General features: G+C 56.2%; 4 protein-coding genes across 10 annotated transcripts; 2 read left to right on the plus strand and 2 right to left on the minus strand.

Annotated features, from left to right (window-relative positions):
• Positions 1-3284: 3284 nt before the first annotated feature.
• On the plus strand, positions 3285-9441 carry CFAP157 (cilia and flagella associated protein 157). 2 transcript variants are annotated; one of them, XM_072960163.1, is made up of 10 exons: positions 3399-3475; positions 4706-4830; positions 5348-5619; positions 6303-6456; positions 6911-7178; positions 7556-7686; positions 7913-8063; positions 8432-8598; positions 8763-8949; positions 9250-9441. In XM_072960163.1, the coding sequence occupies exons 2-10, from the start codon at positions 4766-4768 to the stop codon at positions 9319-9321; spliced, it is 1467 nt and encodes a 488-aa protein (XP_072816264.1). In that variant the 5' UTR covers positions 3399-3475; positions 4706-4765; the 3' UTR covers positions 9322-9441. The 2 variants fall into 2 exon arrangements, with proteins under 2 accessions (XP_015095815.2, XP_072816264.1); XM_015240329.3 differs by lacking the exon at positions 4706-4830 and having other exon boundaries at positions 3285-3475.
• Positions 9220-11099, minus strand: PTRH1 (peptidyl-tRNA hydrolase 1 homolog). 4 transcript variants are annotated; one of them, XM_031677582.2, is made up of 5 exons: positions 10953-11099; positions 10362-10581; positions 9997-10096; positions 9803-9848; positions 9220-9609 (listed from the first exon to the last, which is right to left on the minus strand). In XM_031677582.2, the coding sequence occupies exons 1-5, from the start codon at positions 11046-11048 to the stop codon at positions 9520-9522; spliced, it is 552 nt and encodes a 183-aa protein (XP_031533442.1). In that variant the 5' UTR covers positions 11049-11099; the 3' UTR covers positions 9220-9519. The 4 variants fall into 4 exon arrangements, with proteins under 4 accessions (XP_031533442.1, XP_006205553.1, XP_031533443.1 ...); XM_006205491.4 differs by having other exon boundaries at positions 9220-9702; XM_031677583.2 differs by lacking the exon at positions 9997-10096 and having other exon boundaries at positions 9220-9702.
• A 131-nt stretch (positions 11100-11230) lies between these two features.
• TTC16 (tetratricopeptide repeat domain 16) lies at positions 11231-23921 on the plus strand. Its single transcript, XM_072960161.1, has 14 exons — positions 11231-11624; positions 12351-12523; positions 12850-12940; positions 13115-13255; positions 14371-14471; positions 14572-14701; positions 16488-16702; positions 17352-17596; positions 17960-18101; positions 19399-19564; positions 20064-20206; positions 20367-20538; positions 21908-21995; positions 23026-23921. Exons 1-14 carry the CDS (start codon positions 11511-11513, stop codon positions 23712-23714), a joined length of 2610 nt encoding a protein of 869 aa, XP_072816262.1. The 5' UTR covers positions 11231-11510; the 3' UTR covers positions 23715-23921.
• TOR2A (torsin family 2 member A) lies at positions 20855-27787 on the minus strand. 3 transcript variants are annotated; one of them, XR_012072279.1, is made up of 7 exons: positions 27565-27787; positions 26704-26969; positions 25770-25945; positions 24941-25068; positions 24380-24632; positions 22966-23065; positions 20855-22537 (listed from the first exon to the last, which is right to left on the minus strand). XR_012072279.1 is itself a non-coding variant. In XM_072960164.1 (6 exons), the coding sequence occupies exons 1-5, from the start codon at positions 27713-27715 to the stop codon at positions 24388-24390; spliced, it is 966 nt and encodes a 321-aa protein (XP_072816265.1). In that variant the 5' UTR covers positions 27716-27787; the 3' UTR covers positions 20855-23065; positions 24380-24387. The 3 variants fall into 3 exon arrangements, 2 of the variants coding, with proteins under 2 accessions (XP_072816265.1, XP_006205549.1); XM_072960164.1 differs by having other exon boundaries at positions 20855-23065; XM_006205487.3 differs by lacking the exons at positions 20855-22537; positions 22966-23065 and having other exon boundaries at positions 23853-24632; positions 27565-27785.
• Between the last annotated feature and the right edge of the window lie 165 nt (positions 27788-27952).

Raw genomic sequence — 27952 nt, forward strand, 5'->3', positions numbered from 1 at the left:
TAGAGACCTCATCCATAAACCAAGCAAATTTCCCCAGTATCAATCACAGAAGAATACATTCTAGGGTGAAACCGATTAATTCCACCCCTAAAGGTGGGAAAGAAATCCCAAGTACAGACAGCAGAGTTACAGTCCTTGGAGTAAAAAGTGGCACCAGATATAATGTTGCCAAGAAGCTTGTAAAAACCAGCCGCTGTAACGTGGAGCTACCAGCCTCCTCTTAAATGCTCTCTACCAAGATCGCCATTGGTTTTGACAACGCTGTTACACATGGAGTTTTCAAAGCTCTGATCCAAATAGAGTCAGCTCTCTGAGGTGGAGCTGTGGACCTCTCCATCCTCATAGCCTGTCTTTCCCCAGAGCAGAACCCATGCACCATTTGCACCCAAGCTGGGAGCAGACCTACTTTCCCCACTCCCGGAGTGACCCCTGCTCAATAGCATACCCTCAGGTTTGTTGAAAGGGGCTTGTTATGAATAGCAAAATACTCCTCTCATTCAGGAAATTTCAAGGGTTTTAGGAGCTCTTGACAGAAACTCAGGGAAAAAGTAGATAGATAGATAGATAGATAGGTAGATAGATAGATAGATAGATAGATAGATAGATAGATAGATAGATAGATAAATAGATAGATAGAATCATTATATAATGTATTATTAGTAATAAAATATATCACAGCTGATAAGGAAGTGGGTCATTGCTCAAATACCACAGACTTAATTCTTGCAGAGATTTTGTACATTTTCTTAAACGAATGTTTTTGCATTTTCTGTATGCCTTAGAACAATTTCCAGACACCTTAAATGATTACTTCTTTAAAAAAAAAATCTTCACCAATTATTCTTTTGCAGGGTAGAGGGCCCATTGAGCTCCTTACTGTGGCCATTCCAAACTTCTGCCCAGGCTGTCTTTCTGAGCACCTACTATGTGCGGGCCTTCATCCTAGGCTCAGGGGATGCAGCCATAAAAGAGACAGACTGGGTCCTCATGAGCTCACACTAGTGGTGGGTAGTATTGTATCACACACACACACACACACACACACACACACACACACACACCCTGGAATGAATGAATTTCTCATGTCGTGTGCTCCATAGAGGTGGGCAAGGCTTCAGGCATGTTTACTAATGCCTGGCCTCCCTGTCTCCCTCGGGGCTGGCCTTCCTTCCCTCCAGAGCCTCCTAGTGGCGATCACGAGCCACTGCCCTGGGCTGATGCTGCCGTCCGCTGGGCTGTGTGTGCTGCACCCTCTACTCTCAGAAGACCCGGCTGCCAGAGGGGCTGCTGGACTTCTGTGGTCTGGCAGTTCCAGCAGCTCCAGGCCACCAACACCAGTCCCCAAAGCAAGATACCGAAGGCGGTTGGAGAAGCAACAATGAGAAAGTGTCCCCAGGGAAGATGATGCCCTATGGCCCCAGAATAGGGAGATTTGGGGAGGATATCCAAACAAGCCCCAGAAAGGGATGTCCTAAGACTTGCGGCCTCCCCTCCCCTACCCCCACCACCTGGAAGGTGGGCCTGGAGGTCTAGCTGGCCACTCTCGCCATGTGAGTGCAGCACATTTATAAGCCTGGCCCACCCCCCAGGAGCGACCCTGGGAATTCAGGTCCCAAAACTGCTGCCTTCTGTGGGCTCCAGGCAGCCAGGGGGCGCTGCTGGCCATGCTGCCCCATCAGGCTGGGAATTCAGCGCTACCTCCTGAGATGGGCCTCAGGTAAAAGAAGGTAGAAACCTGGGAGGCATGAGGAAGGAGGGCAGGGAGGCGCACCGTGGAGAAGCTTTGAGTAGGCCAGGCTCCCATGGGGCCCCCCCACCTCCCTGCTCAAGTTGCGGAGGGGCAGCTTCCAGCTGGAGTAGGGGGAACATTGCACTGGGCTAGAGGGGCAGGACCGCCCCCCCACCGCTGGCTCGGGCACTGGGCCAGGTCAGTCTCTCTCTGGAGCTTCAGTGTCCCCCTGTCTGCATTCCTGGGCAGACAGACTCAACTGCACTGTTGTGAGTTTTGCCAAGGCTGAAGCTTGTAAGTGTGGGAGCCCCAGCCTGCAGGGAACAGATACTCTGGGAAAGACAAACACTATAGGCTGGAGGTATTAGGATGTTAGAAATCCCACTGGCTGCTCGACACACATAGTCTTATTAAGCGCCTACTGCATCTCTGGGCCAGACGCCTGCACCGTATACTTTATACAAGATCATACTCAGTCCACAGCATGGTGTCTCTAGTTTACAGCCCAGTGAGGTCAGGCCACTGACCCAAGATGTAAGATGTCTCCTACACTGGATGTAAGAAACAGTGCCCAAACTCGAGCCCGTTTTAAACCAGCCCCAGGTGCTGAAGTAACAGTGAGCTGCCCCTTGTCCAGCCATCAGACTTTTAGGAAGGAACAGCAGCCATCTCTTAAGTGCTGAGACCTGGGACAACAGGGGTGAAGAGGACCTGGCCAATGTCTCAGAAAGTGCCTGGGCTCACAAGCACTGGGTGGACCCAGCAGACATACGGGCACAGCTGGAGGTGAGGACCAGGAGAAGGAGCACAAAGGAGCCAGAGCCTGGTTGGGGCACATGGATGCCAGCTAGGGCTTCTGCCAGCCAGCCACCTCCTGCCCTCCTGCCCCAGGATGCTGCCACCCGAGGCCAATGCTACAGAACGAGCTTTTGTTTGCTGGGGTCAGCATGGGGCAGATGGAGCTTTGTGGAAAATTGAACCTGTCTGTGAACAGGGATGTCTTGGGACCCCCTCATGGGAGCCTCCGATACAAAATGTCCATTTCTTGCCTTTCCATCCTGCTTTGGGAGAACCAAGAGAATGATTCTGTTATGTAGCTGCACCACCAAAGAATTAGCAAGCCAGGCTCAGAGGCTTCCAGGGAAGGGCTCCTTGGCCTGGGGTCCAGGTGACTGGCTCCTTCTGGTCCTGGGGAGCTCTGGAGAAGCTCTCCATCTCTGATCAGTACAAAGGGGCAGAGTGGTGATTTCTAGGGCTCTGACCTACTCTAATATTCTTATGTTACTTTTTGCCATTTGAGGAATGAAAGAGTCTCCCCAGAGCCCAGAAGAATGCCCCATGAGCCTGGTGTCCTGATCTCTGAGACACCATGGCCTGGGACACCCAGGCCTGGGGCCTCTGTGGTGCTGTCAGCCTTGGAGGGGGAGGCCGGTCTCCAAAGCCCAGCCTTGCCAGGAAGAGGGCAGCGTCCCTTTAAGTCCTGCTACACATCCTCAGCTTGTTGCTATGTAAGGGACCAACTTCCTTAGCAACCACCTGGCCTCATTAAAGGGGCCCTGAGCAGTAGTTGCCACCAGCCATGGCTCCCAAAAAGAAGGCAGGCAAGGGGGCCAAGGAGCCCGAAGTCAAGAAGAAAGGTGGCAAGAAGGATCTCAGCCTAGCTAAGCCCATGGAAAAGTCTTCAAGCGAGGAGATCCGGGAATTCTACCACATCCAGATCCGTGACCTGGAGGACAGGCTGGCCCGGTGGGTGGGCGGGCAGGGGGGCTGGTCCTGCTGGGTCAGAAGCCCAGCTTAGTGCTGGCTGGTCTGCAGCCTCAGACTCAGTGGGGCAGGTGGTGGCGGGGTGGGGGGGGGTGCGGTCCTCACATAGGATATCCAGACCCCACCTCAGCCTCAGTTCCCTCATAGGTAACGTTGGGAGGTTTCACAATTTCAAGAAAAATGGATTTCCCCACCCCATCTCAGCTTCCCAGGTCCCAGTGCTAACTAGCGAGCCCACCCCAGGCAACCACCACCTCCCTCTGCCTCACACCTGCATTTTATAAAAAGGCAGAGTCCAATCAGTGGGATGAATTGGAAATGGCCGGCCCCCCGGCAGGCAGGTGCCCAAATGTCCTTCCTTCCACCATCCCCCCACCCCACAGCTGTGAGCCCCTGAGCTGTGGGCCCCACCAGCTTACCCAGCTGGCCAATCTACTTGTCCACACTGGGCCTCTTTCCCCAAATGTAAACGAGGAATGCTGTTTTCCCACAGCTGTGTGACGTGGGTGGTGGTGTGTGTATCTCTTCTGAGACACATTCACCTGCCGATTTTTCTTAAAACTAGTTTCCTCTGAGTTATGAGGCACCAGCCTAGACTCAGGGAGACCCTTAAAAAGCACACCCCTTTGGTGACAAGAGGGCAGGTTTTCCCCAGATGATGTCGCAGATACAGCTAATGTTTGGATTTTCAAGTGCATGAGGTGGGTCCCATGTTGGCGCTCACTGTGTCCTTAAAACAGCCCCAGGAGAGAGGTCCTGATGTCACCCCCATGGTACAGGCAGGGAGACTGAGGCTCCGGGAGAGGAAGTCACACCCAGGAACAGGCACCAGGATGGGAGTCCTGGCCCCTTGACTTCCCCACACCAAGATCAGGTCATTCAGCTTTGCACCCTTTTCTGCCCTGTATGCAGAAGCCCTGTCAAAAGATGTTTGTTGCTTGAGTCAATCGAGAAGTAAAACACATTTCCAAGTAACTTCTATCAGTTACTCTACTGAAAGCAGAAAATTGGTTATGTGATACTCTTAAAAAGTAACAAGCTTCCCTCAAGCTGAGACACCAGATGGAATGTATTTGGGAAAAATGCGTTTGGGAAACAGTGCATTTTGGCACCTTTGGCACCTACTATTTGACAAGCTCCCCATCAGGCCCTGAAAATACAGAGGGAGGAGGTCAGGGGTCTGCCAGGTAGAGAAGATGGACATGACATCAGGTTTGACTGCCCAATGGACAAGGGCCAACCTACAAGAGGGCACCAAAGAGAGGGTCACACATGCTGCTCAGGGCCAAGAAGGCACCACTGAGAAGGCCACACAGGGGTTCACTCAGAGGACGAGGGTAAGGAGATTACAGGGGCAAAGGCTTGGGATTGCAAAGTACGGAAGCATTAAGGAGGGCGCAGAGCTGGCGGTAAGCCTTGGGGTTAAAGAGCCTCCACTTTGGGGTCACACTGACTTGGGTTCCAGTTCTGGTTTTGCCATTTACTAACTCAGAGATGCTTCATTCTTCTGTGCCTCAGTTTCTTCATCTGTAAACTGGGTATAATAATCACAGTACTTACTTCCTTACAGGAACAAATATTGAGTACCTGCTATGTACCAGGCACCATCCTAGGTGCCGGGGACACAGCTATGAATGTAACAGAGGCTCCGCCCTCATGGAGCTTACATTCTTGAGATAATGAATGTAAAGCCCTGAGCACAGGCATTGGCTGTAGTCGAGAGCGTTGACCCAGGGGCCCAGTGGGAGATGAGGCTGGAGCCTCAAATGCTATGGGAGGGTCCAGCGAGCAGCCCAGCTGCATGGAGGCCTGGCTTGCCCAGCCCCCTGGACCTCTGCCCTGTACCCGCCTCAGGTACCAGCGGAAGTGGGATGAGCTGGCTGTGCAGGAGAAGCTGTTCCGCCAGGAGTTTGAGCAGTTGGCCAATAACAAGAAGGAGATCGTGGCCTTCCTCAAGCGCACGCTCAATCAGCGGGTGGATGAGATCGCCGACCTCAACGAGCAGCTCCAAAGTCTGCAGCTGGCCAAGGAGATGGAGAAGGACGCCTTCGAGGCACAGCTAGCCCAGGTGCGTCATGAGTTCCAGGAGACCAAGGACCAGCTCACCACTGAGAACATCATCCTTGGTGAGGGGCTCTGGCAGGCGAGCCTGGGGGCACACGCCATGGGCACGGGGACTCCCAAACTCTGGCTCTTTGGGCTCAAACCCTAGCTCTCCCACTATCTTTGTGACCTTGGGCAAGCGCTTCTCCCTGACCCTCAGTTTTCTCACCTGAGAAATGGGATAATACACCTATCTTGAGTAACTGCTACATGCTGTTTCCTACACATACCTTCTGTAGTAACTGTCCCCACAATCCTGCGAGGCAGGCAATACTACCACCACCTGCCACTTTGGAGGTGAGGAAGCACTTCAAGAAGGTGGGGTGTCTTGCCCAACATCACCCAGCTGGCAAAGGTGGTTTTGAGTTTCAATGACAGCGTTGAGTGCCTGGCCCAGAGAAGGTATTTAGATACAGTGGCTGTTGTCACTGTCACTTTCATGAGGGGGGATGTCAGAGGGAGGCTTCTTGGAGGAGGTGGAGCCTGAACTGGGCTTTGTAAGACTAGTGGAGGAGAGGAAGGGCATTTCAGACTAATTCATAAAGGTGGGCAGGACTATGCACAATAGGTGTGTGGACAGGGGTCTGGCTCTACTGGATCGGTAGGTGTAGGGGGGGCATGGCTCAAGGCCCCTGCTGCCCCCACCCCCGGGACCCTACCCTCCCATGGCAGCCCCTCACCAGGCCTCTGCCCTGCGGTGGGGCAGGGGGGAAGCTGGCAGCCCTAGAGGAGTTCCGGCTGCAGAAAGAGGAGCTCACAGAGAAGTTCACGTTGCTGGAGGACCAGCTACGGAAGCAGGAGAGTGAATACAAGGACTACGTGCACAACCTGGAGAAGAAGTCGGTGCTGGACAAGGACAGGTACACAGGTCGGGTGTCAGGCGCGGGAGCCCCACTCACTGGGGCCAAGCACAGCCCCGTCCTCGGGCCTTCAACAGCCTCAGCATCTAATTAGGGGGACTGCACTAGCTCACTGACACCCCAACCTGCTGTTCCTCACAATCCTGGCTGACTTACAGGAGGTGGGATAAAAGGCAAGCTCCTAGCTCCAGTTCTCAAGCCGGCATTAGAGAATCCCTGGACTTCCTTTGCCACTTTTTGTGGCTTAAATTATATTTATTTAATAGGCAACAATACATTGATATTGTCCAAAATTGCAAAGGTACAAAGGACCTACAGTAAAAACCTCCTGACTGTGCCCCTGGCCCTTGGGGGATAGAGCATAAAAGGGCCCTCAGTGCTCTGGAGACCCCCACATAGGCAGGGGGTGCCTGAGGCCTGCGCCCACCCCCCCACTCCCCCCCACCCGGATTAGACTGAGGAAGGAAATCATCCAGCGCGTGAACTTGGTGGCTTCCGAGTTCCACAAGGTGGCCAAGAACCAGATGTGGGACACGACGAAGCGGGCCATCATGGAGAATAACGCGGTGACCCTGCAGCTGACCAAGGTATCGCGGCAAGGCATGCAGCTGCTACAGGAGAATGAGCAGCTCAGAGGCACCCAGGACAACTTGTGCAAACAGCTGGAGCTGCTCGAGAACTCCCAGAAGGTCATGGCCAGGCACAGCAAAGGCCACCAGAAGGTGTGCCCTCTAGGCCCTCATCACGGGGTGTTTGGCACCGAAGGCAGGAGGGAACCCTAGGAGCCTTGCCCTTGAGGCAAATACAGTCCAGCAGGGGTGGATCAGAATCACGAGGGAGGCAGCAACAAGGGGATGGGGCCCTCCCTGGGGGGCTCTGGCCACATCTGGTTTATATTTGGTCTAAAGCCCCCATAACAGGTTGAAGTGGGACCCAACTCTGGGGACCCAGCTGCTGCTAGAGAGATGCTGGGTTCCCAGGGCCTTGGCTGGCCTCTCTGTCCAGCGGGGCAAGCCCTCACTGAGTCCGGAGCTGGGGGAGCGGGGCTGGGCTGAGGGTCGATGGCAAGCCCAGGCCACGGCCACCTGCCACACTGCAGATCATCCTCATGCTGACGGAGAAGTGCCGCGAGCAGCAGCAGGGCATGGCGGAGGCCGAGCAGCTCCGCCTCCTGCTGAGCCAACAGGAGCAGGGCCTCCTGCAGCTGCAGAAGGACAACCAGGCACTGAGGTGCGGCCTGCGGAAGGGCGAGCGGCGGGAGCAGGTGGGAACCCATCCCTTTATGGCCACACGACACGGGCCAGCGACTTCCCCTCTCTGGAGGGGCGTTGAGGCTTTGTCTGTCAAACAGGCTGAGGTCTGGGGCTGGTGAGGGCCCCTGTGGGCTGGAGAGAAAAGGCAGGGCCCATCACCCTAGAACAGGGAGGTGGCTGACTTGTCCTAGTCCCGGGACCAGGAGCCAGAGAGACCAGATGAACCTACAGCTGGAGCAGCAGCAGGCCGAGGTGCAGTGGCTACAGCAGCAGCTGACAGAAGAGCAGAAGGCTCGGGCAAGCCTGGAGAAGGCCCTGGCCCAGGCCACCTCCTTCCTCCGGGACATTATGCAGGTGAACTGGAAGTGGGTGAAAGTGGAGGGCGGGTGGGGGTGAGCCTAGGACAGAAACTGCTCAGAGGTAACTGGGCCACTCAGAGATGGCCAAGCCAGAGGCCCCATCTTCCCCTGAGAGACTCCTGGCAAGTCTGTCTTTTTCTGATTCTGCACTTCAGGGGTCCCTTCGAAGTCTCGAAGGAGCTGGATGGAGTCCTCTGAGGCCCTGGAAGGCCTCAGGTCTCAGCCTTCTCATTAGGAGAATGGGTATCCCACCATAGCCAGCAAACGCTTTGAGGAAACAGGCCCTGGGGTTAGGGTCTCCCAGAGGTGGGTGCTGGGGCCTGACTTAAGGACCTGGCCCCATGGGCCCACCCCTACCGGCAGATGCAGCCAGACAAGGAGGATGGTGACTTCGATGTAGTGTTCCAGCTGCAGCGCAAGGAGATGCTGCAGCAGCTGCTGGTGATGCTCAGCTCAGCCACGGTCCTGAGCCCCCAGATGGCTGTGTGTTCCCATCAGGAGAGCCAGCCCTGTGGCCCGCACAAGGAGAGGTGAGTGAGTGACCCTGTGTGACTTCAGAGGAAGCAGCTGTGGGACTTGTCCAAGGGCTGTCCTCAGCTGAGCCTGGGCTGGAAATCTGGCTCCCCAGAGCCTCTCTGAATCTCAGCTCCTTCATCTGTGAAATGGAGATGATGACACCACCCTCTCCCCGCAGACGGTCCAGGACCCAGCCACTCAAGACTGGGTCTCTGCTGCAGCAGCTATCCAGCATCACACCCTACCAGCTTGGGGACCTGGGCCTGGTGCCTCGACGGATCCACATCCCACCCAACCCTGAGGACCTCAGGCTGCTCTCACACACCACCCGTGTGGGAAACTTACAGGCACATGGCAGCCTTGAGGTGAGGGTGCCAGGGGCCCCAGGGACAGCAAGATGGCAACCCTGGGTGCAGATCATGGCTATACCATGCTGTGGCTGTGTGGCCCTGGGGATGTGGCTGGACCTCTCTAAGCCTCCATTTTCCCATCCGTAAAATGGGCTGAAGAAAGGTGTGCCAAGGCCTCAGTGGGATAAGACATGCCCACACATCCCCTGGGATAGGGGATTGCTGGACCTGTGGGCCCCTCCTCCAGAGGCAGGGGAGAGGTGGGAACGCCCTGAGGAGGCCTCAGCTTCCAAGTGGGTACCTTTATTTTTACAGATTCACACCTCTGGTTCTCCAAAAAGGTTCAAAAAGTTTAGTCTTCCTGAAGTTTCCCTACTTTCTAAGTAGGACACAGAGAGACCAACCTCCTCTCCTAGAAATGGACCGTTCCCGCTATAGTTGCTCCCTTCAGTCCACAGGTGGCCTGGGGACAGCCCAGAGAAGAGTTATATAAAAACAGATATCACAGGTCAGCGTGGCACGTCTGTGGATGTGGGTGGGCATGTGGGCACAACAGGCGCAGGCAGGCAGCTGGGTCCACTGGCATCAGGGGCCCAACGAAGGCCCCTGGCTCCTCTCACGGATGTGGTCCAGGAGCAGGTCGGCGGCGCGCTCCAGCAATGGAGGCAGCAGCTCCTGCTCGGCGGGGGAGAAGCGGCCCAGCACATGGGCCTGCACTGCATCCGGGTGTGTGGGGCGCCCGATGCCCACCCGCAGCCGTGGCATTGCCTGTTGGGGAGCCAGAGGGGCCCAGGGAGCTTTGGTGAGGAATGTTGGGGGCCCTGTACCGGCCCACTCAACTCAGTGCGGGACAGAGGGGCAGACTCACGTTGGAGTTGAGACAGCTAATACAGGAACGGACTCCATTGTGGCCCCTTCGAGGGATACAAGAGGAGTAGTCAGTGCTTCTTTGGGTCAGTGACCTTCTCCCCATCCCATGCTGAGACTGGGGTCGGCACCCCTACCCTGCTCCAACTGGGAGGCCAGCTTCCCTATCCCACCCTGCCCAGCTCAGGGCCTCACCTGGCGCTTCCTCCCAACTTCAGAGCCAGTTTCCCCAGCGGCTTGTCCAGCTCATCATGTACCAGGTAGACTTCCTCAGCAGTCAGCCCGAACAGCTCCGCTTGGCATAGGGAAAGGGTAGCCCTGTTTACTGCTGATCTGCCCAGGGGGGGTTGTCCCTATTCAAGGTTCTCATAAGGAAGGGCCCCAATTAACCCCACTTCATACATAAAGAAACTGAGGCTCTCACAATCACCCAAGGCCAGACAGAACCTGGAGCTCAACAGGCACCTGGAGCTCCAGGTAAACCCAACTGCCGCTCCCCAGAATCCCCTCTCTGGCCCCTGCACCCTCCAGGCAGCCCACCCCTGGTGCCCTCAACTCACCGGCCCGGGCCACGCTGCGCCCGTTGACGTTCATGAGCCGCCGTGGCCGGAGAAGGACCAGCTGGGCATCACCGAGCGAGGCCAGGGCGAGGTCGGCGGCACAGCGCCGGTCGCGCGCCCAACTCTCCGCCACACCCAGCCGCCGCGCCAGCTGCCCCAGCACCGCCATGCCCACGCTGTGCCGCGTGCCGGGCATTCCAGGGTTCCCCAGCCCGACCACCTGCGGGAAGCACCGGGGAAACTGAAGCCCGATAACTCTACCCATCCTCTATCTCACAGCGGCCTCCGGGGCCCAAAGCAGAGGAAAGTAAACGGAAAGCTGGGCCGGAGTGTGTTAGGGGCTCCAAGAGCGAGCCAGGAAATCCCGGAGACTCCAGAAGGCCGAATGGAAATTGGAGCCCCGCAAGGTGGAAGGGTAGGGCGCCCCAGTGTAGGAACGGAGTTCCTGGATGTTTGGAAGCCCACTGAAGCACTAGACCATTTGTAGATAAGAAAACTGAGACAAGAAACTGGGGGGACTTTGCCAAGGAAACAATGGCAAAACTGGAGCTAGGACCCGGAAGCCCCTACGCCGTCCCCAATTCCACTCACCAGCCACCGCTTCCCCGGGGGCCGGGGTTCCAAAATGCATCGGCTCATGGCCCTACTCAGCCACAGCCCCGTGTGCGAGAGGCCCGGCTGCCCCATGCTGCCCCGATTCACGGCCGGACCCCGCCCCCTGACGTCAGCCAGCCCTCAACCAATTGCGGCCGCCACCTGTCCAGGGGCGGCAGCCAGCGCCAATCCCAGGCGGGCCACGCGACCGCCATGCTTCTGAGGGGCGGAAGTGGCGGGGTGGCAGCGGTGTCTGGGCGTCTCCGCACATTCCGCGGCGCGGCGTCAGCGTGTTCTGCGGCATTTGTTGTGGGGCTCGGGGAGCCTTTGATTGACCTCTGGATGGGGAGGAGGGAACCTGGTTCTGGCCCCAGCTGTGGCCCTCCTTCGCTGCAGAAACCCGGCAATTTCTTTCGCCGGGGTAGACCTCGACCTCCCCAGCTACTTAAAATTTACTAACCTCCTTCCCGCTGCGTTTGAGATTGGATTCCGGGGATTGGATTCCTTGGAATCCGAGGGCGTGGCTAGGGGGCGGAGCCTGTGGTCGTCTCGGAGATGGTGCCTAGCAACGTCACCCATCAGGGCCAGGAGGCAAGCGAGGGCCGTGAGGGAGCCGGCCCAGGCCCCCGAGGTCCTCCTGGAAGGGGCCTCATGACAGACTCTAGAGAGGTGCGTGAGAAAGCTAAAGCGAAGGCAGAGGGTCAAGAGAGAAGAGACCACGTCTGGGTTAGCAAGAAAGGTTTTAAGTATGGAAGAGGCAAGATCAGTTGTGCAATTCAACAAAGTCCCTGGCCGCTGTGCAAAGAACAGAGGGTTTAGAACATGTAACTGGTGGGGAGGTCGGAGGGGTGGCCGGAGCTGGCATACAGGCAGAGACGGGATTGGCCCAGATGAAAGGAGAGAAGAGGAGGGATTTAAGAAATCTTTAGGAAGTGAGGTAGACAGGACTTAAGGACTGGTGGGACACAGGTCTTTGGCTTGGGTGGTTGATGGAGAAGGTAGACTAACTGCCGTGGGAAAGCCTGGAACAGAAGTCAGGTGAGATGCTCAGTTTGGCGTGGTGGGTGTGAGGGTCCCACAGGATGTGCAAGAAGCTGCTGGTCCCCTAGGGCCTGTGGCTTAGGGCAGGGCCTGGGCTGCAGACAGTTTTGGGTGTCAGTAGCTGGAGGTAGAAGCTGAGGGCAACCAGGAGGAGAGCAGAGGGCTGTGTGACCGTGAGACCTTGACCATAAGAGCAAGAGGCAGGTCTGGAGAGAGTTTAAGGGGAATGGGGCTGGGAGTACCACCAGACCCCAGACTGTGCCTCCTGCCTCCCCATCCTGTGAAATACCTGTGCGTGAGGGGAGTAGGGGTTGTCTCTGAGGTCTGCTCCAGCTTGCTGTCACTTGGTTCCAGGATGTTCTGTGGCTTGACCAGGCTCCCTCACAGCACATCCCAAAGCCATGGGTGATCCCAGTCCTAAAGGGGACCCTACAGCGCATCTTTGGGACCAGCCAGGTGTTCCAGAACTTTGATGATATAAAGCCAAAGTCCACGGGGTTAACAGTGCACCTCAAAGTCAAGGAGTAGTGAGTGACTACCTCATTCTGGGGTCCCAGTTTCCTACCCTGTACAACCACTGACTGACACAGTGTGCAGCCATGGGCCAGTTACTCCCCCTCCCTGGGCTTCAGTGAGCTCAGCTGTATAACAGGGCTCTTCCACCTCAACAGATAAAAGGCTGCTGGCCTGAAGGAGCTCCAAGAATGCCCTCCTGTCCCTGCGTCTCTGTCTACCCCTCTTGTCTCTCTACCCAAGATCCACCCCACCCCACCCAACTCCCGAAGCCCCAGCTGTATGCCCTGGGCTGGCCCCGAGTCAGGGCCAGTCATTCTGCCTGCGCCCCTGCCCGCAGCTACCATCAAGGCCATCAGTGCTTGGAGCAAGAAGACTGGGAGGTGGCCGTGCTGTTCTTCTCCCGTGCCCTCCACCTGGACTCCCAGCTGGTGAGGGAGAGGGCCTGGGTAGGCATGGGTACTTGCTGGCACACACTTCCCCCTCACTATCCTACCTGTCAGTCCTCTCCTCTCAGGGCCACCAAGTCCCTGCTGGTAGCTGAGCGTCAAGCCTCAGGGCTGACTGTGGGGAGGGGAATGCAGCCTGAGTCCCCTTTCCCTCAGGTAGAATTCTATGCCTTAAGAGCCGAGGCCTACATCCATCTCTGTGACTTCTCCTCGGCTGCCCAGAACCTGCGAAGGGCCTACTCCCAGGCAGACAACACCGATTACCTGGAGCGGCTCACCTTTGTGCTTTACCTGAAGGTGCCTGGGGCTGCCCCAGGCCCACACAAGACACCCACCTCTCACCCCTGCCTGCTGGCTCCTCCCCCAGCTATGGGGGGCTTTCCTTGCTCCTGGGACCAGCTCTGACTCCCTGGGGACCTCCTTGTCTCTGTGTCTATATCCCCATCTGCTGCCCCTCCCATGACCTCTTCCACATCCCAAGTTGGTTTACTGCCAGGGCTGGGTTCAGTTTTGTTCAATAGAGCTTTCTGCAGTAATGATGATGGTCACCCATCACTGTCCAGTCTGGTAGCCACTGGCCACACAAAAACTGTTGAGCCCTTGAAATGTGGTGAGTGTGACTGAGGAACTCATTTTAAAATTGTATATAATATTAATCACTTTGAATATGTATAGCCACAGGAAGCTGGTGGCTATTGTGCTGGGCAGCACAGGCCTAGAGTCTGGAGGCTCTAAGCACTAAAAAGGTAATGGTGCCCTGCATTTGCAATGCAAAATAAAGATGATATTAAACCATAAGATACCAGCAAAGTCCTGACTTTTTTTCCCATTTTGACAAATTGGATGTCTTTGTTTTTAATGTCAATAATTATTCAATTATGGAAAAGAAACTTTCTTAAAACCAGACCACACACTTAATCTGTCTGTTGGGGTCCTGAGTCCAGTCGTGCTGCTTCCTGTGTGACCCTGGAAAGGTTACTTCACCTCTCTGAGCCTCAGTTCTTCATCTAACCTTGGTATGTTAGCTAGACCCAGTAAGATAACAAGTTCAGTTATTTAACACGAGGCTTGGCACCCAGAGCCCTGGTCCAGGCTGGAGACTGTTACTGTTAGATCTGCTGTTCTTGTCCACTTCCCAGATTTTCTCTCTTTTTCTCTGTTCCTATGTCGGTATTGCTGTCTCTCTCCCCAGCTATATATTTCTGCCTCTTGCTGTCTCCCCAGCTCTGTATCTCTCTCCATCTCTATGTCTCTGTCTCTTAAAATCTCTCCCATATCTAGAGGGCTCTGTCCCTGTCTCTTATCTCTGCCCGTTTCCCTCACCACCCCCCCTACAATGTTACCGCCCTCCATCTCGTGGGTGCTGCAGGGCCCAGGTCATAAGCAGAAGTCACTGGTCTCTGTGTCCCCAGGGCCAGTGCCTGTTCGAGCAATGTGCCTTTCTGGATGCCCTGAATGTCTTCTCGCAAGCCTCTGAGCTCCAGCCTGAGAAGTCCTGCTTCCGTTATCGATGGTAAGCGCCCTGGCCCATCCTCCTGGCCTTCGTTCTCCCAAGCAGCCCCTTCCTGCCCCTCCCACCCGGCAGACAGAGCACCTCCGCCCTCTGTCCTCAGCATGGCCTGTCTCCTGGCTCTCAGACGGCATCATGAATGCCTCTCCTTCGTCACCAAGGAGGTGAAGTATGGCACAACCAATCCCGATGTCTACATCCTCCGGGCCAGGCTCTACAACTTCTTCCAGAAGGTAGAGCGGGGAGGGCGGGGCCAAGGGTGGCCCCCTGCCTGTCTGGGTGCTGAGATTACAGGAGATGGCTAGGCTGTCAGCCAGCCCTGAAGCCACATCCCCAAGTGTGGTGGGGGCAGTGTCCTCCCTGGGCAGAGGCCCCAACCGCGCTGACCACTCATGCCCAGTCGGTAGTTGTTCCACTGTCACTCAGCCCTGGCTCTGTGCCAGGCCTGCGCCTGCCCCAGAAACCGTGAGATGAGAGACCTCTGCCATCCCTGCCCGCACTTCCCAGCCCAAGGGAGCCGGCCCTAAGCAGATAATTACACAAAGAATGATTTTACAATTGCATGGAGCACCATCAGGGGCCCCCAGGCATCCATTAGATAGAAGACTGGGTCACAAGGGAGGAGGGACTACAGGAATAAGGTGGGGTCTTGTGAACCCAGGAGGACCCTGACTGCTTCCTGGGGACAGCAGGAGCTCCAAAGGGTGCTCCCTAGGACAATGGACTTAGGAAAGATCCTTCAGGCTGCCAAGGGAGATATGGGCTGGGGAGGGGGGCAAGTATGGAAACCAGTAACCTGGGTGCCATCCATCTGGAGAGAAGGGGGGCTGGGGAGTGTCCACGAGGGTGGTGAGGAGGGGGCAAGCCCCACAGACCTTTGAAAGCAGGACCAAAGACTGACTGGTGGGTGAGCACAAGGGAAAGGGAGGCACCCAGAACAATGCCTAGTGTTCCAGCTTAGCCTGGGTGCTAGGGGCCAGGAGGGGACTCAGGACAGGGAGGAACAAGGTGGGCCGATTGGATGGGGCTCACCTCAGCTCACCAGGTGGGGTGCCCTGAAAGTGCTGGAACCATGAACCTCCCTATGCTGGGAGTTGGGCTTCTGTGGCCCACAGATGAGTCAGTGGGAGGTCTCCTTCGAAGGGAGGCGACTAGTAATTATGGATGATTATTGTTGACTGTTGGGATTTTAGCTGCTTCCTGTGTTGCAAAGTCACGTTCTAAATGCTTTACTCATGCTTATCTCTAAGGTTGGCAGTAACCCTTGGAGGTAGGTACAAGCCATTGTCCTCTTTTCACAAATGAGGTCCAGAGGGCCTGGGAAACTTGCCCAAGGTCACACAGCCAGTTCTCAGTGGTGCTACCCTTGAACCAAGTCCACCTATTCCAAAGCCTTGCCCCAGCCTCTGCGATGTTCCCCCTCCCAACTTCTACTCATACCTGTTGTCCACACTGCCTCACTCACCCTCCAACCAGTTACCCTCCAGGACATGGGGTGCTTGCTAAAACTGTTTGTTGACTGACTGACTGACATCCCCACCCAGTGGAAGGCATTTGCCTGGGGATATTTTCTGCTCATGCCCAAGCCTGCATCTGCTCTTGGTTAGAGTTGTTTTTGGCTTAAAGGTCAGGGGAATGGAGGAGGGTGTACAGAGGATAGGGAGGACATGACAGTCACGGTCAGGGTACCAAATCCTCCCCTGACCTTGAATGAGCCTCAGAGAAGTCCTCCAAGGAGGAGGCATTTATAACCTCATTCTACATTCTGATCTGGCTCACCTGAGGTTACATCTGGAAAGGGCCAGTACAGATGGGGCCTTGGACGGGATTTTCCCACAATGCTTCCTTCCTCCTTCAAGACACAGAAGAGGCAGAACAGCAATGTGGGACCACTGAAGATGGGTGACATGTTGCTGGCCTGCCCAGAGAAGGGCCTCAACAGGGGCCTGCCTCCCCACCCTGGGCAGGACAGGGTTCAGCTTGGCCTGCACCGCTGATGCCCTCCCTGGCCCCCTGCAGCCCAACCTCTGCTATCAAGACCTACACAGTGCCTTGCTGTTGGACCCCAAGCACCCACAGGCCAAAGTGCTGCTCAAGGTGATGGTGGGCCAGGCCCAGCAGGCTCGCCAAGATGCTGGGATCCTGGCCGTGCAGGGCAAGCTGCAACACGCACTGCAGTGCATCAACTGTGCCATCGAGAACAACCCTCTAGACCCCAGCCTCTTTGTCTTCCGGTACTCGGTGGGGAGATGTTTGTCTTGGGTCCCAGGCCCTGCCCTGCTTCAGAGGTTCTGTGTGATCTCAGGAGAGCCCTTAACTGTTCCCAGGCCTCAGTCTCCCCACCTAGCCTCTAATAATCTTTCCCTACTCCTCACTGGGGTCCAGGGATCGTGGGAGGTGGTCTCTGCTACTGCCCCTGGAAGAAGGACAGGCAGCAGCCTGTTAACCCAGGAATCCTAGACCCCCAGGTCTGCTAAGCAGTTTACACTGGGAGGCTCAGCCCAGCTCAGTGGACGGGGCTTGGGTTTGAATCTAGGCCCCTTCCCCCAAAAAAGGACTCACCACCTCATTCTGGGCCATCTAACTTCATTAAGCCTGGGTTCTTTCATAAATACTGGAGGTGAAACATCTGTCCTGTGTACAAAAAGTCCTTAACATAAAGGCTGGCACACACATGGCTCCCAAAAACAAAGAAGGAAGCTATTTTTAAGAAAAGTAAAATTACCAGTGGCTAGCAGGTTCTCTGAGTGGCAATCCAGGAGCCCCACAGGCCAAACTAGTGCATGAAGTGCCCCCCCCCACCTCCGCAAGTCAAGAGGGCCCAGAGCCACAGCCACCCCTAGTCGATGGGGGCACTTTGGCCCTCATGTCCCTCCCCCATAGGGGCACCATGTACCGACGGCTCCGGGAGTTTGATGCTGCCGTGGAGGACTTCCTGAAAGCACTGGACATGATGACCGAGTCCCAGAAGGAGTTGGTGCAGCAGGCGCAGCGCCAACTGCTGCTGGCCTACAACGACTTCGCGGTGCACTGCTACATGCAGGGCGCCTACCAGGAGAGTGTGCTGCTGCTCAACAAGGCGCTCAAGGACGAGCAGAAGGAGAAAGGCCTCTATATCAACCGCGGCGGTGAGCTGGGTCGGGCTGTCTCGGCGTGAGCCCCTCATCTGCCTATGGCCTGGGCTCCTCCCTTGAGGGCCCTGAGGGAGGGAGAGAAGGCGGGAAAGAGGGAACACTTAAGAGTTCAGTGTCCCACAGATGCTTTTGAGAAATGTTGCCTTAGATAATCTGGCTATAGGCCTTCAAAGTGCACGGGATCATTCAGCTGGGAAAAGGTGCCCAGAGACACGGAAACCTCTGCGACAACCCACGGGTGCTATCAGCCGCCAATTGCAGGCCCCGCCCCCTGGGGGTGGAGCAGGCTGGGCTGGGGCTCCTGGGCCTTGGGATTGGGGGCCCACCCAGCTCCTGCCCCTGGTCCCCGGTCTCCAGATTGCTTCTTCCAGCTGGGCAACCTGACCTTTGCTGAGGCGGACTACCAGCAGGCGCTGGCGTTGAGCCCGAGGGACGAGGGCGCCAACCTGCGAATGGGTCTGCTGCAGGAGAAGCTGGGCTTCTGCGAGCAGAGAAGCAGGTGCGCGCGGGCTGTGGGCGGGGCCGGGGGCGGGGCGGGGCCCGGGCCTGGGAGCGTTTGGGATGTAGCCTCCTGCTGAGATCCCGGGGTTAAGATGTCGCTGCTCTCCCACGTAAGGCTCTTAAATATCGATGTTATTTACCAAGTTTTCACTAAAAACCCTTCACCTCACTTTTTCTCTATTGTTATGGTAATTTCGCTTTCAGTAACATATAACTCAGAACATGAAAGATCCTTCAAGTATCTACCTCCCAAAGCCTCCCCTACCCCTATACGTTTAGCGAAGATTCCTCCAGATTGATTTCTATGCATATATTAACAACTGCTATCATTTTACAAAAGTGAGAGCATGCTAAGCTGATCTTTTACCTGCTTTTTTACTTCCCACGGCATTATAGAACTACCTCATTCTCTTTTATTGTTTGAAAGTATTCCATTCTGTGGCAGTCCCACGATTAATGTCTTTAGACAACAGTCTACTGATGAACATTTGGGCTGTTTTCAGTTTTTTATTATAAATAATGCGGTAATGAGCACCCAGGACATATGTTTTCATGCATTCATACTAATAATGCCGTAATTAGATTGCTAGAAGTTAAATTGTTGGGTTAAAGAGTGTGGAATTTTAATATTTTAAAAGATAATACCCAATTGTTCTTTAAAAACAATGAACTAACATAAACTTCCCCCCATAAAGGAGAGTCTTGGTTTCCCCAAGTCTCCCTAGCACAAAGTATTAAGACTGTTTTTCAACTTTGCTAATCTAGTGAGCACAAAAAAATGCTTTTGCTGTGGATTGATTTTGCATATTTAAATTGCCATTGCAGTACAGCATCCTTCGTAAAGCCATTATGGCCTGCCCAAATATTTTGCTCATTTTGCTGTTAAATTGTTCATTAAAATAATCTTTTTGGTGATGAGTTCTTTGTAGGCTAGGAAAATTAGCTTATCATCTGCCCTGTGTGGCAAAATATATCTTCCCTCTTTACTGCTTTCCTTTGTGGTGTTTTTGCTACGTAATACCACAAATTAACCACAGTCAAATAATTTTTTTCATTTTTACCTCCTGGGTTTATGACATTCTCAGAAAGCCCTTCCCTACTCCAAGATTATAAAAATGTCCACTTACATTGGAGTTTTACACTAGCATTTAAGTGTTGGCCCCATCAAGATAGGGATGGTGGCAGGGAGCAGAGACCAGCCTGGTTTTGCCCAAACTCCCCGGTGAGGTCCAGAAACCTCCATCCCCTCAAGGTGGCCCAGCTCAGAGCAGCCTGTGGCCCACCCTGTCCTGCAGGCAGTTCCAGAAGGCAGAGAGCCACTTCTCAGTGGCCATCCAGCACAATCCCCAGAAGGCCCAGTACTACCTGTACCGTGCCAGGAGCCGGCAGCTCTTGCAGAACATTTTTGGGGCCCGCCAGGATGTTGCCACTGTCCTGCTCCTTGACCCCAAGCTACCAAAGGTATGTTCCTGCCGGGCCAGGAGAGTGGACTTCAGAGTCAATACCCCTAGCTGCCTAAAGATACTTCCTGTCCCCAAAAGAAATCTGCTTTCCTAGCAGTAGTAAGAGCTGCTGATGCCGGAGCCTTTTCTATGTGCCAGGCATGGTTCTAACCACTTCAGCTTGCATCTACCTGTTTAACCCTCTTCAGCAGGTAGCATTATTATCACAGAGCAAAGAGGGTAAGGCTCAGAGAAGTCAGTACCCTTGGCCCAGGTCATACAGCATGGAGCTCAGACTGTCATCTGGCTGGCTCCAGAACCCCTGGGCAGACTCACCACCAGCCCTCCCTCAGAGAATCTGATAGTTCTGGGCAAAAGGGCCCTGCCCTTTAAAAGTGACAATCTGTAACCCCTTCCTCCTTCAGCACAGAGAAGGGACTCTGCGAGGACAGGGCGGCTCCACACCTCTGCCCCCGTCCTGGCCCACACCTGACTCCGGTCACCCTCTTTCCTGGCAGGTGCTCCCGCTGATGGCCAGTCTTTTCCCTGGCATGTCAGTGGAGGAGGTGCTTGGCAGCCAGGTGGCCCACCTGGCCAGGTTGCTGCTGGATCGGGTGGTGGAGAGCAGCCTGCAGGCCAGCACCCCTCAAGATATCATGGGGTAAGTTTCTCCAGCAGGGCCCCCCAGGCCAGGGGAGGGGGAACGGCTGAGGCTCAAGGCGCCTCTGGCCCGGAATGCCTTCTCAGGCCACTGGCCAGTCCTGGGGATGGTGGAGTGAGTCAGGGAGGCCTACCCAGCACTCTGGGGTCTTGGTTGGCAGGCAGCTCAAGGAGCGGGAACTAGAGCGCCAGAAGGCCCAGGCCCTGTGGCTCTCATGGAAGCTGGAACAGCCCTTGTTCGAGACCTCCAAAGAGTGGGAGGCCACTCGCCAGTCCCTGCAGGCAAAGCCAGAACGCCCAGAGTTAGAGGCTGAGGCCCCTGAGGAGAAAGAGGTGAGTGGGCCACACGCCAGGGCTGGGTGCCCTTAAGGTCTGGGGTGGCGTGGACCCCAAGCCAGGGCTGAGGGAGGCAGGCAGGCTAGAGGCTGGCTTCTGGGCCCAGCTCTGCTACCACTCAGCTGTGTGACTTGGGCTGGGGACATCTTGCTGTGAGACAGGGATGGTACCCACAAGGGGTACACCTGAAGGAGAGCATGTGAGGATGTGGGCCCCTCACAGAGAAAGGCCTTCCCACCCTTTGTCCACCCTCACCTTCATGAATTCTGCTGTGTGCACTGGCCACTTGTGCGGAATTTTCTTCACTCTTAAATTCATTTCTAAAAACTTTTTATTGAATGGAACATAAATATAGAAAAGTACACAAATCATAAGTGAACTGTTGGATGAATTTTCACAAACCAAGTTCTCCAGATCAAGAAAGAACACATTCCCAGCTCCCCAGAAGCCCCTCAGGCCCCCTTCTAGGCCCCTCCCTCAGCTCAGTGCACCCCATGAGGCTGCTCTGATTCCTAACACCATAGATGAGTGGGCCTGTTCTTTCCAACGGAGGACAAACACAGCATGCCCTCTGCCTCTGGCTTCTTTCATTAAGCACCCAAGTTTGTGAGATGCATGCAAGCCGCCTGCTCCTTCTCATTACTGTGGACAGTTCCATCCTGTGAATACCCCACAATTTATTTATCCACTTGACCGCTGACGGACAGCAAGTATATTTGTGTTCAAAGGAGACTTTATGCCATTAAAATAAACGGGGTACTAGCATCTTTTGCTAGAAATGGAAAAAGTGAGCTCTATGTTTTCCCAGCTCACATTGGAATACAGAAGTACAGAACTTGAGTCTGTGTAACCAGCTGAGTCACAGTGGGCTCCCTCCCTCAGGGAGGTGTTGTGTCTGCCCTGCAGCTCTGCCGGCCCCCCATCTCCCTCCCATACATTCCCCTCACCTGTAGGTGTGGCCAGCAGCCAAGAGCCTGGGCTGTGGAGTCCCTGCTTCTCTGCAGCTTAGCTCAGTGCCCTGGACAGGCGCAAGTTCCCTCCCAGATGTGCAGGGGATGAAGCACATGAGGACAGAGAAGCTCCTGTTTCTCCCAAGCTATTCCCCAGGGTGTAGCCCTGTTTACAGACGCCTGCCCAACACCGGAACTAATCTGCATTTTGCAAATGGGGAAACGGAGACCCCAGCAGCCCCTTGGTGCTGCTTTCCTCACAGCAACACACCTGACTAGCCTGGCCACCCCTTCCTGTCCAACCTCTCCATGTCCCCATCCAGCCCTAACCTGCCACCCTCAGGGAGTCCAGAGCTGCGGCTACTGGCCCAGGGCCTCTGGCAGCCTGTGACCGCCCAGCCTGTCTCTTGCCCTAGGAGGAGAAGCTGGAGCCGGCCCCCAGCAAGGAGAGGTCCCTGACCGACAGCTATGTTGACCAGACCTCTTCGGGCTCCGTCTGGGGCTGTAAGTCCCCCTGTAAGATCTGAGTGAGCCGAAGCAGCAGGGCAGGCAACGGTCAGGGGCCAGAGACTCCTGTGGATTTGGGCTCCGCTGCTTACAGCTGTGTGACTACGAGACAGGGGCACTCATCCCAGCCGTGCAGAGGGCACAGGGAGCCCTCGGCGATGCCCAGCGCACTGCCTGGGAGGCCAGCTCTCACTGCGGGGCAGAGTTGCTGCCCGCTCCCGCTTTAGTCCTGCCCCTTTCTCTCTGCCCCCTTGACCTCTCCCTGAAATAAGCCCACCAACCTTGTGCACAACCAGGGAGCTTCTACCCCCAATCCTTCCAGGCGCCAGCGTGGAGGGGGCAAAAGTGAAACACCCAGGAATGCTGCTCAGAGTCCCCACAGCAGCTGTGGGCGGTCAGGGGGAGGGATGGAAGCGGCAGCCGCCAGCCCCCTTCCTGCCATCCAGCAAATGCGTGGAGCGTCCCGGGGCTGGGCCTGTGCTGGGCGCTGGTTACAGCATGAATGGCACAGTCCTTGCCCCAGGGAGGAGCTCTTGGTCCTGAAGGGAAGAAGGCACACAAGGAAACACAGAAGCAGGATGGTGGAGACGTACTGTGGAGGGAAGTCTAGGGGGCTGTGGGTGCATTTAGCCCCCTTTAGGGGGTCAGGGAGGGCTTCCAAGACCCGGGGGAAGAGGGGTTAGCCGCGCATGGGAGGGGTGGAGCAGGAGCAACTGCTGTAGGCAGTGGGATAGGGCCCTGCAGGCTGTTGGTGGCGGCTGGAATGCAGAGGGCAAGGGGCGGCCAGCAGAGTAGAGGCCAGGCCTGGGCAAGCGGGACCCTCGGTATCTCCCCCTTATCTCACAGCCCTGAACCACCTGCAGGGCCCAGGGTGCCAGGAGGGCTGGGTGGACGTGATCTGGCAGGACTTCCCCTTGGCCTTGCAAGGCCTCTGGGATATAGGCAAGGGTGAAGCTTGGAAGCCTACCTTTCCTGGAGCTGTCTGGGGAAGGCAGCCTGACGGGCGCTCTCGGCACATCCTTCCCAGGCAGGACCACATCCATGTCAGAAATGGAGATGTCCACTACCTGCCAGGAATACAAGAGCACCTCGACCACTGCTGTGACATTCTCTGACTCCTCACTGCTAAGGACACAGTCCTCAGACTTGGGGGACAACAGGGAAGACCTAAACCTGAGCCACAGCCCTAGAAAATCCAAATATGCCCAGGGCCAGAGCTGGAGGCCCAGCGGGACCGAGGCCACCCAGAGCCGGAGGCCCGGTGGGACCAAGGCCGCCCAGAGCCAGAGGCCCGGTGGGACCAAGGCCGCCCAGAGCCAGAGGCCCGGTGGGATCGAGGCCGCCCAGGGCCCCAGGCAAAAGTTCAACAAGACTAAAGCCACCCAGGGCTCAAAGCAGAGGTTCAGAAAGGCCAAGGGTGCCTATGGCTGGAACTGGGGATTCAGAAAGGCTGATGCCACACAGGACCAGAGCTGGGGACTGATCCAAAGTTCCAGCAAGACCAAGACTTTCTATGACCGAAGTTGGAGCCCCTGCAACACTGAGGTCACCCAAGGCCAGGGCCAGAGCCAGAGGTCCAGCAAGTCCAAGGCTTCCCAGAGCTGGAGCCCAGAGCGTGAACCCAGGCTCCAGCAAGACCAAGGTCAACTGGGGACTGAGCCCAAGTCTCAGCAATACCCAGGCCACCCAGGGCCTGAAATAGAACCCCAGCCCTAGCAGTCACCCTGCTCTCCGAAGGGACCACTCAGCCCCCTCTCTTCTTGCCAGGGATTGGAGAGAGTCTGACCCCCGCAACACACTGGCACTCAGCAAAGCAGCCTCCTTCCAGAGCAGTGAGAACTCAGCCAAAGTTCCTCTGGTCCCATGGCTGAATTTATTGTATTTGTTCTCTTCTTTTACAAAATAAAAAATTTGAAAAGCCAAGCCCAAGTGGCAGCTTGAGTCCCTCTATTCCTGGAGACAGAAGTCTCAGCCTGGCTTTACAGTACTGGGCCACAGGGTGTGGGATGGAAGGGTGGGGTGTGGTGCCGGAACAAGGGCTGAGAGTAACCAACCGAAGGGGGGAGCAGGCACCAGCCACCATCCCTGAGTTATAATTCACATTTTAAGAAGGCTCAGGCTGGAGGGTGAGCTCAAGGCTCATTGAAGTTCTGCGGTGACCAGTGGTCTCCCTGAGGAAGGAAGCAAAAGCCAAAATGCTCTCTGCTAAGTGGCTGGGGCCTGCCTGGGCCTTCCGTCTCATGGCCTGGGCAACACCCCTCCTCAAGTTCACATTGTGCTCTGGGTCCCACTCTCCAGGAGGCTCAGGGCAGGGACCTCTGGCAGAGGCCTCAGGGCTTTCCTGCATGGCCTGGTCAGGTAGAGGAGGATAAGGAAGCCACCTGGAGAGTCAGAGGAAGAAGGCAATTCGGGAAGCCACAGTCTTGCAGCCATTGGAGGAAAAGAGCTGCTCCTCCTCAGGGAAGAAGGTGGTGCTGTCCAGCACAGCCTGGACAACGTCATCCCTTGGCTCCAGGCCCAGCTGGGCCAGCTCATTCAGAACACAGTGCCGCACATGGTGCCGCTGGAGCGGTAGGAAGGGCACCAAGGCGTCCAGGAGATGCTCTTCCATGATTCCCGAGCGCCAGAAGCCATCTGCAGGAAGGAGGGATGGGAAGAGGCTGTGCTTCACCTGGACGAGCTGGGTCCTCATCCCCAGCGGAAGGAAGTGCGGGCACTGGTCTTAATCCTCTCAGCCACCTTCCAGGTGTTGGGCTCAGGGAGTCTGTCTGACTACCCTGAGCGCCAAAGCCTGAGCTGGGAAGTACTGGGTCACTGGGCAGAGTACCAGACCCGGGGAAACCTGGCCCACCCTGCGTTGCCCAGGCTATCCCTGGGCATGATCTGGGTGTGAGGCCCCAGTCTGGAAGCCACCCAGGGCTGGGGTCCTCGGCTGAACTCACGGTGCGGGTTGTCCAGCACTGCCTGGGAGATGACCGGCTCCAGCTCCTGCAGCCGGATCTCCTCGCGGTCCCGGCGGCTGCGCCATGCCTCCAACACCACCTGGTTGATCTGCTCACCACCAGTGTTGCTAAAACCGGGGGGGGGGGGGCATAGGCTGAGACTCAGACAGGGAGGGCAGGATTTAGCCCTTGCTTCCCACGTGCCATCTCACATGACCTGAGCCTGGGGACCCAACCCAGTACCAGCAGGAGCCAAACTCACTGAAAACACCACAGGAACCACTTCCCTTCTCTGGAGCTTGTATCCATAACCATGACCCCTAGAAATCTACCTATAGGTGCCATGCACTTCACTGATTATAGAACACTTCTACGTCCCTTAACTGACTTTCCCTCACCTAGCCTCTAGGAGGACACTGGGGCATTAGGATTGGCCCTGCTGTTCAGAGGGGGAGGTAGGAACTCAGAGATGTGAAGTGGTTTGTCTGAGGAAACACAGCTGGGACTCTTAGAGGTGGGACTTGAACTCTAGTCCTGTTTTTCCCAGGCCTGTGTTCTCTTGGCCACAAGAGGGAAAAACTCTGAACCCAGCAGGGGTTCCACAAAGAAACGAGGATCTAGAAGACTGAGCCCAGAACTGGCTTTGAGAATATCAAAGGGAAGTCACCTACCTCAAGTGACAGTGTCACCAGCTAGAGTGTGGGGGACTCTGGGAAGGCCCCAGTGGTCCCAGGGGGAACAGTATTCTGTGGGACCGCAGGCCAAGCCTGGGTAGCTGAGCCCTCTGACACGGGTCCCCGCGCCACGCCCACTGCAAAGCCGGCCCTACCTGATGAAGATGAAGATGGCTTTGCGATAGTTGGTCCCATACACAACCCAGGAGGAGCCCAGGAAAGGTCGCAGGACCTCTATCAAGCCTGGGGCCAGCTTGTCCATCTCATCAAAGAGGAAGAGCGAGCGGCTGCAGGCAGTGAGGTTCCCCTGGACCCAGCTCTTGAGATCCTTCTGTGAGGGAGATGCAGGAGTATGAGGGGGTCTGGAGATACTCCCCCAACCCCAGACGTCTTCCCAAGGCAAGAACAAATCTCCTTCCCAGGAAGACGGGGTCTCCCAGAGAGCACTAATCCCTTAATGGGACTCATGGTGAAACTATGGCCCAGAACGGGGTGGAGACTTGTCCAAGCTCACACAAGCCTGCAGGAGAACAGGACTCAGACCCAGGCCCTGCACCTGCCTGTTCAGGGCTCCTTCCCTGACACCTACCACTTTCTAGAAAAAGAGAAGCCTCCTTCCTGCTCCCTGAATCTTCCCAACAGTGTTGACAGCTGAAACATATCAGCCTGGAAGGTACTTTGCAATTAACTACAACAGTAGTAGTAAGAGCTGACATTTCCTGACTGCTTGCTCTGAGCCTCAAATTGGGGCTAAGTGCTTTACAGAGAGATTATGCAGACTGTCTGGCATAGGTAAGTGCTCCATAAATAATAATACTTGCAATTATATAATTCCATGCCCCTCACAACAACACTGGCAGGTGGGTACCATTACTGCCCCCCCAGGAATTAAAGCAAGAACTCCCTGCCAGGTAGAGTAGATCATCTCAAGCTCTGTTCAGGATGGGTCCAGAGGGCTGAGGCTCCAAGTGGCTGTGTGGCCTAGAGCAAGTAAGTGATTCCCCTCTCTAGGCTCAGGACTCCCTCCCTCCCTAAGGTCTGGCACCCCACATTGCAGATGGATGGTGGTCCAGGATGCAACCAGCCTACCTTGTAGCGCTCCATTTGGCTGGGGTGGGGGAAGTGGATGAGTGGGGAAAAGTGGTGCACATGGGGGCTGCGGAGGCCACCCCGGAAGAGGTAGTGTGCCAGCAGGGAGCTGACAAAGGATTTGCCCGTGCCTGTCCAGCCATGCAGGGAGAGGACCAGCGGCTTGGTGGGAGCAGGGTCCTGCACAAAGGTCTTCAGCGCCTTCACCACCAGTGCTCTGGCCAAGTGCTGGCCAGCCAGGTGCTGGGCCAGGTCACACTCAAGTCCTAGGACCACAAGAAGGACAAGGTCAGAGCTGAGGACATAACCGCAGAAAAGGTTCAGGAGGAGAGTCGTGTCTGGAAGCTGGTCTAGGATCCTTGTGTTCTGGGATGTTTTTACAAGCTGCCTATGTGGCCCTTGAAGTCTCTGTCGCAGGAGCCACCCTCAGGCCTGACTCAGCTCGGCAGCGCCCCCACCAGGTGGCCCTCTGGATTGCGCTCAGCCCTAAATGGCTGCGAATTGTCAAGAGGGTCTGTCCCAGACCTCTGCCCATCCCCAAGTCAGGCTTTTCCCTTGACGGCCAGTCCAGTGTGAAGGCCTAAGCTTCCCGGCAAAGCCCTGCTGTCAAAGGCCTCTCTCCATCCTAGCAGGGTTCTGCCTGGATCCCAAACAGGCATCCTCAAACCCTCGTCCCAAGTCCTGTGCCCCAGGCTCTCAGGGTCCCTCAACACCGGGCCCCACTTCCGCCCCTGGCTGTCCCGAAGCCTGGGAGCCCCGCCCCTCGGTTCTATCCTCCAGGTCCTGCCCCAGCGCAACCCTGGGGTCCGAGGGCTCCCTGGTCCTCCGGCCCCTCAGGTCTGGGCTCCCGCAGCTCCTCACCCTGGAAATCGGGCCGGAAGTCACATTCGCAGAAGGAGCCAAAGTTGCAGCGCAACGATGTCAGGTCCCAGACGGCGGCCGCGGCCGAAACCAGCCCGAGCAGCCCGAGGAGCGAGCCCCAGGGCCGGCAGCCGCACGTCGCGGCAGCCATCCGGGTGAGGCCGGAGCTGGGTCTGGGGCCGCCAACCGCCTCTCCCCAGAACTACAACTCCCGGCGTGCATCACTCCACGGCAACCACAGCCAGTGGCCTACAACTCCCGGCTCCCCTCTCGCCCTACTCAAAGGCCCGCCCCCGTCGTCCCACTGCAGGAACGGAAGATGGCCTCCAGGGGGAGCCCGCGAACCATCCAACCAAAAACTGCAGGCTGCGTTTCCATGGCCACGGTA

This window comes from Vicugna pacos, chromosome 4 (assembly GCF_048564905.1).
Source record: "Vicugna pacos chromosome 4, VicPac4, whole genome shotgun sequence".
NCBI classification, from domain to species: Eukaryota; Metazoa; Chordata; class Mammalia; order Artiodactyla; family Camelidae; genus Vicugna; species Vicugna pacos.

Coding starts and splice junctions, on each gene's coding strand:
- CFAP157 (XM_015240329.3), top strand. CDS start 3,309: ATGGCTCCCAAAAAGAAGGCAGGCAAGGGGGCCAAGGAGCCCGAAGTC. Junction 5,620..6,302: donor CACTGAGAACATCATCCTTG/GTGAGGGGCTCT, acceptor GCGGTGGGGCAG/GGGGGAAGCTGGCAGCCCTA. Junction 8,599..8,762: donor TGTGGCCCGCACAAGGAGAG/GTGAGTGAGTGA, acceptor CTCTCCCCGCAG/ACGGTCCAGGACCCAGCCAC.
- PTRH1 (XM_031677580.2), bottom strand. CDS start 11,048: ATGGGGCAGCCGGGCCTCTCGCACACGGGGCTGTGGCTGAGTAGGGCC. Junction 10,582..10,952: donor CCCCGGGGAAGCGGTGGCTG/GTGAGTGGAATT, acceptor TGCTTCCCGCAG/GTGGTCGGGCTGGGGAACCC. Junction 9,703..9,996: donor AAGTTGGGAGGAAGCGCCAG/GTGAGGCCCTGA, acceptor GCTCCCCAACAG/GCAATGCCACGGCTGCGGGT.
- TTC16 (XM_072960161.1), top strand. CDS start 11,511: ATGGTGCCTAGCAACGTCACCCATCAGGGCCAGGAGGCAAGCGAGGGC. Junction 14,472..14,571: donor TCCTGCTTCCGTTATCGATG/GTAAGCGCCCTG, acceptor CTCTGTCCTCAG/CATGGCCTGTCTCCTGGCTC. Junction 16,703..17,351: donor CCCAGCCTCTTTGTCTTCCG/GTACTCGGTGGG, acceptor CCTCCCCCATAG/GGGCACCATGTACCGACGGC.
- TOR2A (XM_072960164.1), bottom strand. CDS start 27,715: ATGGCTGCCGCGACGTGCGGCTGCCGGCCCTGGGGCTCGCTCCTCGGG. Junction 26,970..27,564: donor CTTCCGGCCCGATTTCCAGG/GTGAGGAGCTGC, acceptor TTGTGGTCCTAG/GACTTGAGTGTGACCTGGCC. Junction 24,633..24,940: donor AGTGCTGGACAACCCGCACC/GTGAGTTCAGCC, acceptor TCCTTCCTGCAG/ATGGCTTCTGGCGCTCGGGA.